Source organism: Aquarana catesbeiana, linkage group LG12 (genome assembly GCF_042186555.1).
Source record: "Aquarana catesbeiana isolate 2022-GZ linkage group LG12, ASM4218655v1, whole genome shotgun sequence".
Lineage (NCBI taxonomy): Eukaryota > Metazoa > Chordata > Amphibia > Anura > Ranidae > Aquarana > Aquarana catesbeiana.
Window position 1 is genome coordinate 27,233,097 of NC_133335.1, and position 15,899 is coordinate 27,248,995.

Here is a 15,899-nt window from a genome sequence, read left to right on the forward strand (position 1 = left end):
ACAATCATTCCCATTTAAATGGCAGAGAGAGACATTACCGTATTTAGGTATACACCTGACTCCTACCCTGACAACATTGTACAGACACAATTACCCCCCCCTTTTTAAGAAAATTTTAGAAGATCTTAAAAAATGGTCTAATAATCCCCCGTCGTGGCTTGGAAGGCTGTACTCGATAAAAATGAACGTTTTGCCAAAGGTACTATATTTGTTTAGAACTCTTCCGATAGCAATAATAAAAAAAGACATACAGAAATTCCAGAACAGGCTATTGGACTATGTCTGGGGACATAAGAGACCTAGGGTGAACAGGCGAACACTATATACCCCAGAATTGAACGGGGGCCTGGGTATGCCTGATTTACTTAAATACTTTCAGGCGGCACAAATGTCTCAATTAATCAGATTTCACACGCAACAACCTAAACCGCTCTGGATGGCGATAGAATCTTCTCTGTATCCAGACAGAGAGATTAGTCACTTTATGTGGATGAAGGCGAAGGACAGGCCGACAGTCTTGTGCCCAAGTTTGTCGTTCTCATTAGAGCTATGGGATCGACTGGCAGTTACCCACAAGTTTAAATCCCAGCATACCCCCCTAGCTCCGATATTTGGAAACGCTAGGTTCACCCCGGGTCTCCACCCCAAAAACTTCTCGTGGTGGACTAACAAAGGCTTGATGCGTATAGCAGACTTTTGCGACCATAGAGGTGCCTTGTCGAGAGTTGCCTTAAGAGAAAAATATGACTTACCAAATTCGGAACTTTTCCGTTATACACAGATATCACACTTTTTGGCAACATTGAATCGCACCTCAGATCTCACTACCTTTTCCTCAATGGAAAATCTCTGCAGGACTTTCGATAAGCACACGGGTCACATATCAATGATATACAACATCTTAGTCTTGACCTCCCAAAAATTATTTTACATGCAAAAATGGGAACAGGATATGGACACAGTCCTATCGTCTGAAGAATGGAGCAAAATAATACAAAACGCATCTAAATTGATAATTAATACCTCCTTGATTGAGGCGAACTATAAAGTTTTGATGAGATGGTATATGGTCCCGGAAAGGATAGCGACCTTCGTCCCGGGGGCGTCCCCCCGGTGTTTTAGGGGATGTAACACTGATGGCACTATGTTCCACACCTGGTGGACATGCCCCAAAGTGAGGAGATTTTGGATACGAACTTATAACCTTATTTATTCCCTCACGCAAGTGAATTTAATTAAATCACCTATGCACGCACTGTTGGGACGCCCAGTGGAGGGGGCATCAAAATCAATGCGCAGACTTATAGCATTTATATTTATGGCGGCCAGAATCTCAATAGCAAAATCCTGGAAGTCCTGCTCAGTCCCCTTTTACTTATTAAAAGCAAAACTCTCGTGGATAATGGTAAATGAACGCCTTTCGGCAATCTTGAAAGATAAGTTAACTGAGTTCAATAAAATATGGGAACCCTGGATTGGATATCTTACAACCTCATAGGATATCTGACAGGCGAAATATCACACACTTAGTAGGAGTGCATCCACCCCACACACCACTCCCTACCCCCCCTCTCTACTCACCTCTCTTCATCTTTTCCCTTCTTTTTTATTAACAGTTCTAGGACTACTGCATTTTCTGTTCTTTTATCCAGTCTTTCTTTCATTTCATTCTGCTAGAAAAATGGGCATCGCGGGCCCCTGACGCCTCGAGGAGGTGGGGGGCATGCGCGAGAGCCCAATTATTGGATTAAAGGGTTGGTTAAGGTATTGACCTGACTAGTCGGAAACTATAACAAGTAAACTTGACAGTACATGTGAACCAACCGCCTTGCGGTTGAACTATAGAGCATTAACCAAGTATCAACACTCTTTTTACTCGTACAGTTAAAAGTACTTCCTTCTTCACTTAGGTTATGTTTGGAGGCTTATTGGACAATAAGCAGAGACAGAACGGGGGGAGGGGAAAATAAAAACAAAACGGGATATATGCAAGGATTTATGGGGAAGATTCCATCACCAAGTCACAGTGAGTTCCCAAGGGGGTGACTGGTGATAGGAAACAACAGTTATCATACCACATGTTAGCCCTTCTGGGTCATGCATAGGAGTTACAATTGTAAGGTTAATGTATGATTTTTCTGGCTGTAATTAGCTTTATCACAGTTTATGTTGTCTGTCAATGTATGATATACGATGTCCACCCCCCTTTCCCTTTTTCTCTCTTTGTAAACAGAAAACTAAATAAAAATTATTGTTTAAAAAAAAAAAAATGGTATTGAGCATTGAAAGAAGAAGCCACACATTGTTGAGTGTAAAACCTTTTACACCGTGCACATTCACATGTGCGTTGTAAAACTTTTTTTTTTTTTTTTTTAAAGTTTTACCTTGAAAATATTTTTTTAGTACATAAACAGGCATGTTTCAAAACATAACATACACAACTCAGGAACGTACAAAGTTCAACATTGAAAAACTGAAGGCAATATCAGACATTATAGTGTCAAAAATGTGTTGATATTGCCTTCATCAGATGGGGTGATGTCCCCCTGTAAAAGCCAAATTTGGAAGATGCACACAAATTGGGAGTCAAACTGGGCATTTCCTTCCTGATCCCATGCCCAATGTCAACATGGGCTATCTCCCATCATGGGGGATCAATGGATGTGTTTTGGGGGTGCAACCACTTCCTCTCACCTACTTGAGTTACGAGGAAGGGGTTGCACCCACAAAACGCGTACATTGATATCCCCTGATGGCAGATAGCACATGTTGACACACTGTGTGCATCTTCAAAATTTGGGTTTTAAAATGCATAAAAAAATTGGTCTCCAAAAATAGAAAATGGTGTCATTTTGTTGTTCTTTAGATTCTTCCTAGTACATCAATCATGTTCTTCAGCTTTTGTTCTATGTCATTTGTTTTTTGCTTGATGAGGTCTAAATCCTGACTACAAAACATTATGTCCTGGATTAGCATTTGTGCACTGTCACTCGTGAAATGAGTAGATTGCTCTTCCACAACATGCACATCACTTAAAAGAAAAAATACACACCATGTACTATAAATATGCAGGCATACATCTATTACCTGAATCTGTGGTATCAGACACTCACCTGTTGTGGTGTCAATCCCAACCACCTCTCCTTCCTTGTGGTGTCCTCTGTTCCCCTTCTTCAGGAGGTGGGGGCTTCCTGGTGTCCTCAGACGTCCGGAGTCTTTACTCCCCTATGAGAATGAAACAAAAAGGTATACTTAGCAGATATTTGAGGCCAGAAATATGAATGTGAAACATTGTTTGGAAGTGGGGTACGATTGTCTGTTTTGGCAGTTTAAAGCTGAAGACATGATTTTTTCACTTACCAAAGTTGGAATACTTAACTTTTTTGGACAAGTTTCACACATGAAGACACCCCAAGTATCCACTGGAGTACCTGTCTCGGACACCCTCAAAAAAGTTTGTACTTGTGTCCCACACTAGTGCTCCTGAGTATAGATGTGCAAACAGCTGCTAAGTGTCCTCTCCTTACATTACACCGAATCAAGTTTGCAATTCTTTCTAGTTTCAAACACATCTAGACAACAATGTCCTAAACTTCTTTTAATACAAATTAGCATGACCAAATGTAGTTAACCCTGTATCTGCCCAAAACATCTAATTTAGTTGGCAAACGAACAATGTTTTCTACGACCGATTACTGTGCCCATGAAAGTAGCCATTTTAAACTGTACAATAGTAAAGAAAAGCACATGGAGCAGCATGCAATTAATAATAATAATAATAATAATAATCATCAGAAAACACAACTACTTACTTTTTAGAAGCACTTTCTTGATCCTTCTGTACTGATCCTGCTCCCTCAATTTCAGGTCTGACCAGCGTTTCCTCAATTGCTCCTTGAATCGTCGTACCCCAAAATTCCTGTGCAGACTCTTCACAACTTTAGTCATGATCTTGGCCTTTCTCACATTTGGGTTTAGGTACGGTCCATACTTCCCATCATAGTCGTCCCTCTTCAAGATGTCCACCATCTCCACCATCTCTATAAAGGCCATATTTGAGGCCTTAAATCTCCTGCGGGATCGGGACGTTTTGGGCTCCGGGCTTTCCTCCTCGTTACTGCTGTTATGCACCTGCTGTGTCTCCGCCATGTTCCTCTCCCACTGCGACGAAAGAGAAGGGGTGGGGAATATTAGAGAAAGAACGTCAGGGGCGGGCGACGCGGGCGGAGTTTCATACATGCGCAGTGTATATAAAACTAACACGTGTATGTCGTACGTATAATCTGTGGAGGAAGCGCCGAACGTTATAACAAAGGTAACTTTTTAACTTGGGACATCAGTGGCCTATACTGATTCGAGAATAAGGCTTATATTGGGATACGATTAGGAGAGTTTAGCCTGATATTAGTGTTTTTGTCTTGTGTTTTGTCTTGCAGCAAATATGAAACAATTCAAAGACCCGGAATTCATGGGCCAGTTCATAGACAGATACAGGGATATGAGAAATTTGTGGGAGGTTAAAAACCCCTTATATCGAAATAAACCAGCTAGGAGAAACTGCTGCAATTTGTGAAGACGCAGGTCCCCGACGCAGACATCGAGTTTGTGGATAAGAAAATTGGTAGCTTGAGAAGAACATATAGGAAGGAGCTTAATAAGGTCCAGGCTTCCATGAAATCAGGAGCAGCGGCAAAGGATGTGTATGTACCCAGTCTGTGGTACTACAACAGGATGCAGTTTCTGGAAGATCAGATGGAAGCCAAGCAATCACTTTCTACACTTCCATCCACAATTCCCTCAACCCCAGCTGAGGCTTCCGAGGACCAACCTGGCCCTTCCATCCTGGAAGAAGTTGAGGAGCCCAGCTGGAGCCAGGTATAGTATTTTTGAACATATTTATTGTCCAAAAATTATTGTTGTTAACTAGATATTATTACTAACAAATGAATGATTGAACAAAAAGTGTTTTACATATCAATAGACAGTAGGGGCCAAAAATGATTGGGCCAAGAATGAAAAACTCTGGGCTCAGAATGATGGTCTTTTCTATTTATTTGCACAGCAGTATTCGCCCTCGATCGGATGATCAAGGAACGCATACATGCGGCAAGATGTACAAAGAGTCGCCTCTCCACACCTGCCGGGCATCGTACCTATTAAATTTAGTGAGGATTTGGGGATTTTACCCTGTCCAAATTACCTAACAGCTAGCTTCCTGGCACTAATACTCAAGACAATACACAGGTACACAACAAGACAATACACAGGTACTCACAGACCTACGTGCACTCGCAATACACAAGTATACAGTACACAATACACAAGTACTAACGATCCACACACACTACTCAGACAACACTCAGATACTCACACTACACAGGTACTATGACCCCTGTTATAACCTCCCGTTTTAAACTCTTGTTTTTAACTCCCACTTATACCAGCTCCACTTACACCAAGTTCCACAGCCTCAGACTGAGCACGCTCAGACTGAGTCCTACAACCAGTTAAATAGGCACCTGTGAGCAATTAACCACCCCCCTTAATTGATAGACTGATGGAACCAGAGAAAAAAAAAAAAAAGCTATTTAAAAAGTGACAGCAAAAGGCAAATTAAAAACTAAAAGGAAAAGCCCCAAAAATGCAACCCAGCAAACAAACAGTAAACAAACAGCAAACAAACAGCAAACAAACAAACAGCAAACAAACAGCAAGCAAACAGCAAGCAAACAAACAGCAAACAAACAGCAAACAAACAGCAAGACTTGTACACTCTAACTCTTGTTTTTAACTCCCACTTATACCAGCTCCACTTACACCAAGTTCCACAGTCCTACAACCAGTTAAATAGGCACCTGTGAGCAATTAACCACCCCCCTTAATTGATAGACTGATGGAACCAGAGAAAAAAAAAAAAAAAGCTATTTAAAAAGTGACAGTCTCCGCGACTGAATTGCATACAAATGATTGCATTTTCGGACAGGAACTTTTCCCGACCGAAAAATAAAGAACATGCTCTCAATCTTTTGCTGGCTGGAATTCCGCCAGCAAAAAGACAGATGGAGCATACACATGGTCGCATTTTTCAACAAAAAGCTCTCATCAGAGTTTTGCTGGCGGCATTTCCGATCGTGTGTACGCGGCATAAGGACTGTTCGCCTGCCTCTGTACGAAATCACTAGGCCCTGGTGATTGAACATTCTAGCACTGGCTTGTGGAGAAAAGGGAGAAAGTCACATGGTCCCATCTGACCCAAAGTTGACCATGTTTTGGTCTAAGATGTTCAGTCTTATTCAAACCATATAGCTGTCCCAAAGGATGCAAAGATGGCCCTTCTACACCATAAAGTTCCAGGCCTCTTCTCACAGCAACACAAACTGGCTGCTACATATATGTTCCTGGCTGTTACACAAGTGATTGCTAAAGCCTGAAAGAAGCCTACATTCTGCTTTCTAGAAGTCAAAGAACTTGTGAACTTGATGCTGGTTAATGAGAAATTATCCAGTATCTTGGTCCCCATATTCTCAAAATATCAGAACCAAGGCTTACTTACATCTTTCCACCTTTGAACTCATCTAGCCTGAACTACCTATAGCCTACTCATCAGGCTCTGGTCCAGTGTACAAATAGAATCTACTCTCACACATCCCCTCCTGAACCCATCCTCCAGTTGATCCCGTTTTCTTCCTTACCTGAAGCCCTTGATATTCCACCTTAATCTCGCCCATACTCTGGGGTTTTCCTACTGTATCTCCCCTTTCTCAGCCGGCTTCCAATACTCCCTCCCCTCCTTCCCCCTTTCCTGTTTGGACCTACGGGCCTGTATAATAGTATGCACCACTAACCAATGCTTTTCGGCCCATAAGAGGCTCCCAGATAGGGCATTGTTTTAGACTAGGAAGTTTGCTACCATGGAAACCCGACTTTGTATCCTTATCAACTTTTATTCTTATCAGATATTTTAGCCCCTGCATGGGTATAATTATTGTAATCTTCACCTAAAATCACAAAAAATGTATTTAAAACTGAATGTCACATGGTCCCTTTACCCAGAATTTCCCTGTACTTCAATCCAGGATTGGTGAAGGAACAAAGGGAAAGTGAGTAAATGAAGAGAGGCATTTAAGTGAACCTGTTGCTTTTCCTGCATGGGCAAAGCACAGGTTCACTAAATTAACCACTTGCTTACTGGGCACTTAAACCCCCCTCCTGCCCAGACCAATTTTCAGCTTTCAGCGCTGGCGCACTTTGAATGACAATTGTGCGGTCATACAACACTGTACCCAAATGAAATTTTTATCATTTTTTTCCCACAAATAGAGCTTTCTTTTGGTGGTATTTGATCACAGCTGGGATTTTTTTTTTCTTGCTAAACAAACAAAAAAAGATGGAAAATTTTGAAAAAAAAAAAAAAATCATGTTTCATAGTTTGCTATAAAATTTTGCAAACAGGTAATTTTTCTCCTTCATTGATATGCGCTGATGAGGCGGCACTGGTGGGCACTGATAGGCACAGTTAAGGCGGCACTGATAGGCACAGTTAAGGCAGCACAGATGGGGACAGATAAGGTGGTACTGATGGGCACAGGTAAGGCGGCACTGATGGCCACTGATGGGCGCTGATGGGTGGCACTGATGGGTGGCACGGATGTGTGTGCAGCACTGTTGTGGCACTGATGTGGGCGCTGATGGGTGGCACTGATGGGTGGCACTGTGGGCATTGATGGATGGCACTGTGGGCACTGATGGGTGACGCTGGTGGGCACTGGTAGGCGGCACTGCTCCCTTTTCTTAGGTGTCACTGGCAGGGGGCAGATGATTGCCGTGATCGGGACTGATGTCCCGATCACGGCCACCGGTGATCGGCTTTTTTTTCTTCCTCACGCTGTCAGCGTGAGGAGAAAAATAGCCGATTACCGGCTCTGTTTACATCACATGATCAGCTTTAATAGGCTGACAGCTGATCATGTGGCAAGGGGTCGGGCTTGACCCCTTACTCTGATCTGTGATCAGGCGAGTCTCATAGACTCGCTGATCTCCGAGCGCGCCGCGGGCACCCTGCAGGGGGCGCGCAGGCCGCTCGTGCACGGGACGACGTCAATAGACGTCCCGGCAATGTAGATCCGCGCTGTTGCCGTCATTTGGCAATAGCACGGATATGAAGCGGTTAAACTCACTCACATTATGTTGCAGCTGCTGGCTCTTATGGGATTAATATATGGCAGTAATTTCAAAACTGCAGCCCAGGGCTGGATGTGGCCCTTTGCTTGCTTTATTCTGGCCCTTGAGGCAATATTCCCCCCACTGCTAACAGTGGGGGGCATAGTTCCTGCCCCTGACACCAACAATAGGGCACTATTCCTCATTGACACCGATGATGAGGAAGTATTCCCCCCACTGATACCAACAATGGGGAACTATTCCTCCCACTGATACCAATGATGTCTCCCACTGACACCAATGCTAGGGCATTATTCCTGCCCCCTAAAACCAATGATGGGGAGTTGATTACTCTCACTGGCCACAGTCTGGCCAGCTGTAAAGCACCAAGGATAGTGAACTGGCCATTTGTTTAGAAAGTTTGGAGATCCCTGGTTTTGTGGAATTATGGTGGTCATTTCTAAATCCCTAAAATATCAACGTTGTTATTCTGTTAACTGCATTTTATACTTTGTGTTTCTGTTGCTTAACCAGTTGTGGAAACTGGGCGTGCTACACATGAACAAAAAAACAAGTTTGAGGTACACATGGTGCCTGTAGTATGAACTGTACTTCTGTTTGACTGCCGCTTTCTCTCGTGTTTCCCGCAATTCAGGGCTGTCAAAATGACAGCCGCGAGTTGCTGTGTAAATACAGCAGCCATTACAGCTGATGCTATAAAAAAGACTGTCTGACACAATATTTATAAACGCTGCCCAAGAGCAAGATAGAGAAACAGAACGTATAATTGTTACTTACCGTATGTATTTACTCTTTTGTATCTGCTCTAGATTTGATCTTTTTTGTGTATTTGTTTTATTTTACTATTAAAGCTGTGGTCTTTATTTTTCCAGTTTTCACAACCTATGTACAGGTTTCATTGTGACTACATATTTTACAACATTCAGCGATTCACCAACGATGTTCAGTATCTCACAATAACTTTTCTCTTGGACCAGAGGATAGGATCAATGGGAATTATCCATACTCAAGGCTACCTATTATCATAAGGAGTAAAGCGCTCTCCTTCCCCCTACATGCCTTTTGTTTGGACTATTATAGTTTCCCCCTTTTTTGTTAATTTTTTCCATGACATTTTTGACTGACGGACTGACCAACTGGGTAATTTTTTTACCTTTTGTGATTGAATTTGCAGAATCACGATGTCTCCTTGGGAATTTCACGGTTCAGCCCTCATTTTTAGGTAGCTGGGGGTTCATATAGGTGTAGAAGGGGAGTGCTCTATATCGGGGGTGGGAGGATTCCATGGACTGCAGATTTCCATTTCAGTCATTCATACATAATTGCATGGACCATCTGTTTACAGGTCATTATTTGGGAGGCTATAGACAGGTTGGTGGGTTCCCACTCTGTGGGACTTCCTTCTTTTATCTACTATAGGGGATTTAGGGATTTATATATTGCCTTTTTGTATTCTGATTTTATAGCTTAATAAAATTGTGTAGTTTAACTCTTTAGGGTGTGTTATAGTCTTTTTGTTTTTTTATTTTTTATTTTTCTTGTCTCAGTATTTTGATTACACCCCCCGCTATATACCCGGTGAGTGCTACTTTGTATTTATCTAGGCAGGATTCCCATCTTTCTCGTTTTTGGCTCATATGTAAAGGTTTTCCACCAGCTAGTAATGAAGTCATCTCTTAGCCACTGATTCAAAAATGCTACAACATAAGTAAGGATGAATCACAAATTGACTTTAGGCATCAATCCAGTACCTCCATCTCTTTTTCTGTAAGTGGCTTGGCTCTATTGTTCATACCAGGTTCCCGCAGTGGAAAAAGCCTACAATAAAACAAAGATTGCTCAGCAATTACAGCAACAAGGGTAAATATATAGGGGTAGATTTACTAAAGGCAAATGGGCTGTGCTCTTTGCAAGTGCAATTGCACTCTGCATGGGCATTTGCTCCAGAGCACAGTAAATGAGATGAAGAAATACTTTGCAGTGAATATCCAATCACATCCAAGGAAATTTTAAGGAAAACAGCATTTGTGCTTGCACATGATTGGATGATGGAAATCAGCAGAGGTTGCCCTCATTTACTAAATGCCCTTACAGCGTGCAACTGCCCTTGCAAAGTGCACAGTCTATTTGCCTTTAGTGAATCAACCCCATAGAAAGAGACCTCACAGAGAGAATGATGACATCCAGATTTATGCATAAGCTTAGTGATAACGAATTTGAGGTCAGGACTCTATGCAGTCCAGTCAAGTTCCTCCACCCTAAACTCGCTTATCCATGTCTCTATGAACACTGATGTGCAGTCATGTTGGAACAGGAAGGGGCCATCCCCAAACTGTTCAAACAAAGTTGGGAGCATGATATTGTCCAAAATGTCTTGGTATGCTGACGCCTTAAGACCATCACTGGAACTAAGGGGCCAAGCCCAACCCCTGAAAAACAACCCCACACCATAATCCCCCCTCCACCAAATGATTTGGACCAGTGCACAAAGCAAGGTCCATAAAAGACATTGATGAGTGAGTTTGGGGTGGAGGAACTTGAGTCCTGACCTCAACCTGATAGAACACCTTAGAGCGGAGACTGCAAGCCAGGCCTTCTCCTTCAACATCAGTGCCTGACCTCACAAATGCTGCTTCTGGAACAATGGTCAAACATTCCCATAGACACACTCCTAAACCTTGTGTACAGCCTTCCCAGAAGAGTTGAAGCTGTTATAACTGCAAAGGGTGGGCCAACTCAATACTGAACCCTACAGACTAAGACTGGGATGCAATTAAAGTTCATGTGTGTGTAAAGGCAGGTGTCACAATACTTTTGACAATATAGAGTCTACAGTGGCTGGCTGGGCTTTTTTGGGAAAATTAGTAATCACTAAGCTTATGCATAAATCTGGATGTCATCATCCTCTCTGTGCAGTCTTAAGCCTTGTACACACGGAACGATTGTTGGCAGGGGGTTGTCTGTTGACCAACTGTTGTCTTAAAATCTTACCGTTAGTACGCTCCTTCTGACAATTGTTGTCCAACTTTCGGCCAACAAATCCTGGATGGCAGGCTAGTAAATTTTCAGCGGACAACGGTTTGACGTCAGATTTTCATATGGTCAGTACACAAATCCATCACACAAAAGTAGAAAGTACAAACACGCATGCTCGGAATCAATGCTCACCAAACATGAAATTAGCAGAAGGGGCCCAAAGGGTGGCGCTCAAGACCTGAAATTCCTCGTAGTACGTCACTACGTTGTTGTTTTTCGACAATTGTGTACCGTTAGTATGCAAGACAAGATCCTGACACACGCTCTTTTGACAAAAATCAGACGCTTGGTTGGCCAACAATCGTACCGTGTGTACGAGGCTTAATTTATGAAAGCTTTATATGTTCCTCCTAATTAGATTTATTCACATTGTCTGATTTGACACTTCAGCTATAAGTGTCTGGGGGTCAGAGGTCACTCTAAAGAGGAACTTCACACCCTATTTGTAGTTCCCAATTGTTGGGGACCCTCTGAACAGTAAAGGGTTCTCCCAATCTCTGGGTCACGTTTTTTTTTTTTTTTTTTTCAGGGGACAGAGATCTGATTTCACATGCAGCACAACCTACTAGCAAAATCTGGCACTGTGTCATAACCTAAATAAACAATTATTCTATAAGGGAACAATTGTATTCTTTTGACTAGTTTGCCAAGTATTTTAAACTGCACATTGGGTGGCATGCCCCTATCATACTACCTGGAGGGGCTCCTTACTTGGCAATCTCCTTTTCTTTCTACAAGGTACATAAAGGCCAGCCTGCATAGACAAGGGTAAATAATTACCCGTTGCTCTGCGAACACTGACAATCTTCACTCTGTTGCAGAGCTAAGCTGGCTTCAGGGTGTGTCAGATGTCTTGTCCCCAACTTAGCGCTGTGGTTTCTTCCACTGGATGCAAAGTCACAACTGTGCCTGTAGTGACGTAGCAGCTGGTGGACGCAACCACAGCATGCAGAGGGGGGGGGGGGGTGTTGGCAGGAATGTGACACTCCGGGAGCGCCAGATACAGAAGATTTTAGGACTGCATAGCTCTTACAGTGAAGGAAGTTGGGGGATGTTGGCGGTATAAAAAGGTAGGTAATAACCCCTGCCTTTAGGTGGCCTTATTTTAAAAAACCCATATAGCAATAAGTAACTTTATGAAGCTTTGAGTAAAGATTCCACACTATTTTTTTTAACTTTTTGTGAACTTACCATTGAATGTAGCTATGATTTGATTCTAGTTCACAGTAATCAAACTTCCAGTACTTGTGCAAGTCATCTATACGCACTCCTGTATTTGATAAAAAGAACAGGTCATACCTTCAACTGTAGAGTCTAAGATGGAATAAAGAGGTCAGTATGCAAAAGTACAGTATAACAAGCTTAAAGTGTAGCTAAAGGCAAAACCTTTTCATTTCAATTTTTGGATAAGGGAGGGTTATAACCCCTGTCAGTTGTTTTTTCCATCTGTGTCCCATTGGGCATTTCACTTTACTTCCTGTCCCATAACTAAAAACAGGAAGTGTGACGATATCCCTCCAAAGTGAGGCAATCCCACGGTGTCACCAGAACTAGTGTCCCCATTGTAAGATTTCTCCTCTATTATTGTTCTGGGGTCAACCCAAATTTTGGGATTTTCTTTTACTTTCACTCTAGGGCAGGGGTCTCCAAACTTTCTTAACAAAGGGCCAGCTTACTGTCCTTCAGATTTCAGGGGGGCCTGACTGTGTCCATTGGGAGTAGAAATTGTCTTGGCGAAAGTGGGAGTAAACAGTGCATCTTTGACATTATGGGGGAGGAATTCCTCCCACTGACACCTATTGTTGGTGTCAGTGGAAGAAATACTGCCCCATCGTTGGTGTCAGTTTGAGGAATAGTGCCCATCACTAGTGTCAGTGAAAGGATTAGTGCCCCATCGTTGGTGTCAGTGGGAGGAATAGTGCCTTATCGTTGGTGTCCGTGGGAGGAATAGTGCCCCATCATTGGTGTCAGTGGGAGGAATAGTTCCCCATCATTAGTGTCAGTGGGAGGAAGAGTGCCCCATCGTTGGTGTCAGTGGGAGGAAGAGTGCCCCATCGTTGGTGTCAGTGGAAGGAAGAGTGCCCGATCATTGGTGTCCGTGAGAGGAATAGTGCCCGATCATTGGTGTCCGTGAGAGGAATAGTGCCCGATCATTGGTGTCAGTGAGAGGAATAGTGTCCAATCATTGGTGTCAGTGAGAGGAACAGTGCCCCATCATTGGTGTCAATGTGAGAAATAGTGCCTTGTTGTTAATGTCAGTAACAGGAATTATACCCCATTGTTGGTGTCAGTGGGAAAAAAAGTGCCTCAAGGGCCAGATAAAGGCAGGCAATGGGCGGCATCCGGTCCCTGGACCATAGTTTGGAGATCACTGCTCTAGGTAAGAATGGTATACAGGACAACTAGAGAGGGAGAATCTCCTTAACAGGGGGCACAAACAGCAATAAAAACTTACAGGGGTTATAATCCCTCTCCACTCTATCCAAAACTAAAAAAATAAAAAAAAATAAAAAATAGCATTTTGTCTTTAGTTATACTTTAACAATGACCTTTGTGTAGGGGAAGTGGGTAAAGAAGTTACCAAATGCCCAAATGAAACACTTTGTGACTACTATAGTCGCCAAAAACTCACTTAAGATGAGTGCAAGGTTGATCAATCCTGTAAGCATATAGACCTTTCTCTGGTACAGTGGATTAGTAATATGCACAAAATGATATACAAATTATTGTCGCCAATCTTAATTTTCAACTAAAACACAAGATGTATAGAGTATGTGCCATAGAGGATATTTGTTTGTTAAGAGTACCTACGTCCTATATTCATTTACAGAGAAAACATTATTTGAGGATATTATGGACTTTAATGGTACTGTATAAGGACTTCAACACATAGGTAGATATATAAAAATACAGTGTGTTATCCAACACAAATATTTCCATATCTTAAGACCATCTTTCCCAGTTCTCTACATGATGTAGTTTTGATTCACCAGACTGGGACCACATGTCCCTTGTTATAGGGCTCCCATATTCGCCAGAACAGACGCAAACTGTGGCGCTGCACATGTAGTCACATTGTGGGTAAGACTCTACACAGCCCTTGTAATCAAGCATATATTGTCCTTTTTTACCATGCTGTTATAATTATTATTTTCTTTTTTGTAGAAATAAAAATTCTTGCTTGCTCTCTAAGAACTCCTGAAGAAGTGGAATCTTCTCCGCGGAACTTGTCGAGAAGAACCATATGTGTCATGTGATGTGATGCCTTTTGCCATCACTATCTTATTGTCCAGTCTAAAGAGAGAAATCATGTGCCTTCCTGTGGCACAATTTGTTCTTTATATGTGTTTTTTAAAATTGCTGTAATAAATATATTTTTTATACAGTATCTCACAAAAGTGAGTACACCCCTCACATTTTTGTAACTTTTTTATTATATCTTTTCATGTGACAACACTGAAGAAATTACACTTTGCTACAATGTAAAGTAGTGAGTGTACAGCTTGCATAACAGTGTAAATTTGCTGTCCCCTCAAATAACTCACACAGCCATTAATGTCTAAACTGCTGGCAACAAAAGTGAGTACACCCCTAAGTGAAAATGTCAAAATTGGGCCTAATTAGCCATTTTGCCCTCCCCAGTGTCACATGACTCGTTAGTGTTACAAGGTCTCAGGTGTGAATGGGGAGCAGGTGTGTTAAATTTGGTGTTATCGCTCTCACGCTCTCATACTGGTCACTGGAAGTTCAACATGGCACCTCATAGCAAAGAACTCTCTGAGGATCTGAAAAAAAGAATTGTTACTCTACAAAAAAAAAAAGGCCTAGGCTATAAAAAGATTGCCAAGACTCTGAAACTGAGCTGCAGCATGGTGACCAAGACCATACAGCGGTTTAACAGGACAGGTTCCATTCAGAAAAAGGCCTCGCCATGGTCGACCAGAGCAGTTGAGAGCACGTGCTCAGCGTCATATCCAGAGGTTGTCTTTGGGAAATAGACGTATGAGTGCTGCCAGCATTGCTGCAGAGGTTGAAGGAGTGGGGGGGAGGGGTCAGCCTGTCAGTGCTCAGATCATACGCCACACTGCATCAAACTGGTCTGTATGGCTGTCATCCCACAAGGAAGCCTCTTCTAAAGATGATGCACAAGAAAGCCCACAAACAGTTTTCTTAAGACAAGCAGACTAAGGACATGGATTACTGGAACCATGTCCTGTGGTCTGATGAGACCAAGATAAACTTATTTGGTTCATATGGTGTCAAGCGTGTGTGGCGGCAACCAGGTGAGGAGTACAAAGACAAGTGTGTCAAGCATGGTGGTGGGAGTGTCATGGTCTGGGGCTGCATGAGTGCTGCCGGCACTGGGGAGCTACAGTTCATTGAGGGAACCATGAATGCCAACATGTACTGTGACATACTGAAGTAGAGCATGAGCCCATCCCTTCGGAGACTGGGCCACAGGGCAGTATTCCAACATGATAAGGACCCCAAACACACCTCCAAGTCGACCACTGCCTTGCTAAAGAAGCTGATGGTAAAGGTGATGGACTGGCCAAGCATGTCTCCAGACCTAAACCCTATTGAGCACCTGTGGGGAATTCTCAAACGGAAGGTGGAAGAGCGCAAGGTCTCCAACATCCACCAGCTCTGTGATGTCATCATGGAGGAGTGGCAGAGGACTA

General features: G+C 42.7%; 1 protein-coding gene across 3 annotated transcripts in view; it reads right to left on the reverse strand.

Moving 5' to 3' along the window:
- The window catches only part of LOC141114043 (uncharacterized), a 64,646-nt gene that overhangs the window by 15,368 nt on the left and 33,379 nt on the right, over positions 1–15,899 (reverse strand). For all 3 annotated transcript variants that reach the window (XM_073607490.1, XM_073607489.1, XM_073607491.1), the window contains 2 exons: positions 12,409–12,487; positions 9,933–9,999 (listed from right to left, as the gene is read on the reverse strand). In XM_073607490.1, the coding sequence (XP_073463591.1) occupies positions 9,933–9,999; positions 12,409–12,487 (146 nt within the window). The remainder of the gene's footprint in view (positions 1–9,932; positions 10,000–12,408; positions 12,488–15,899) is intronic.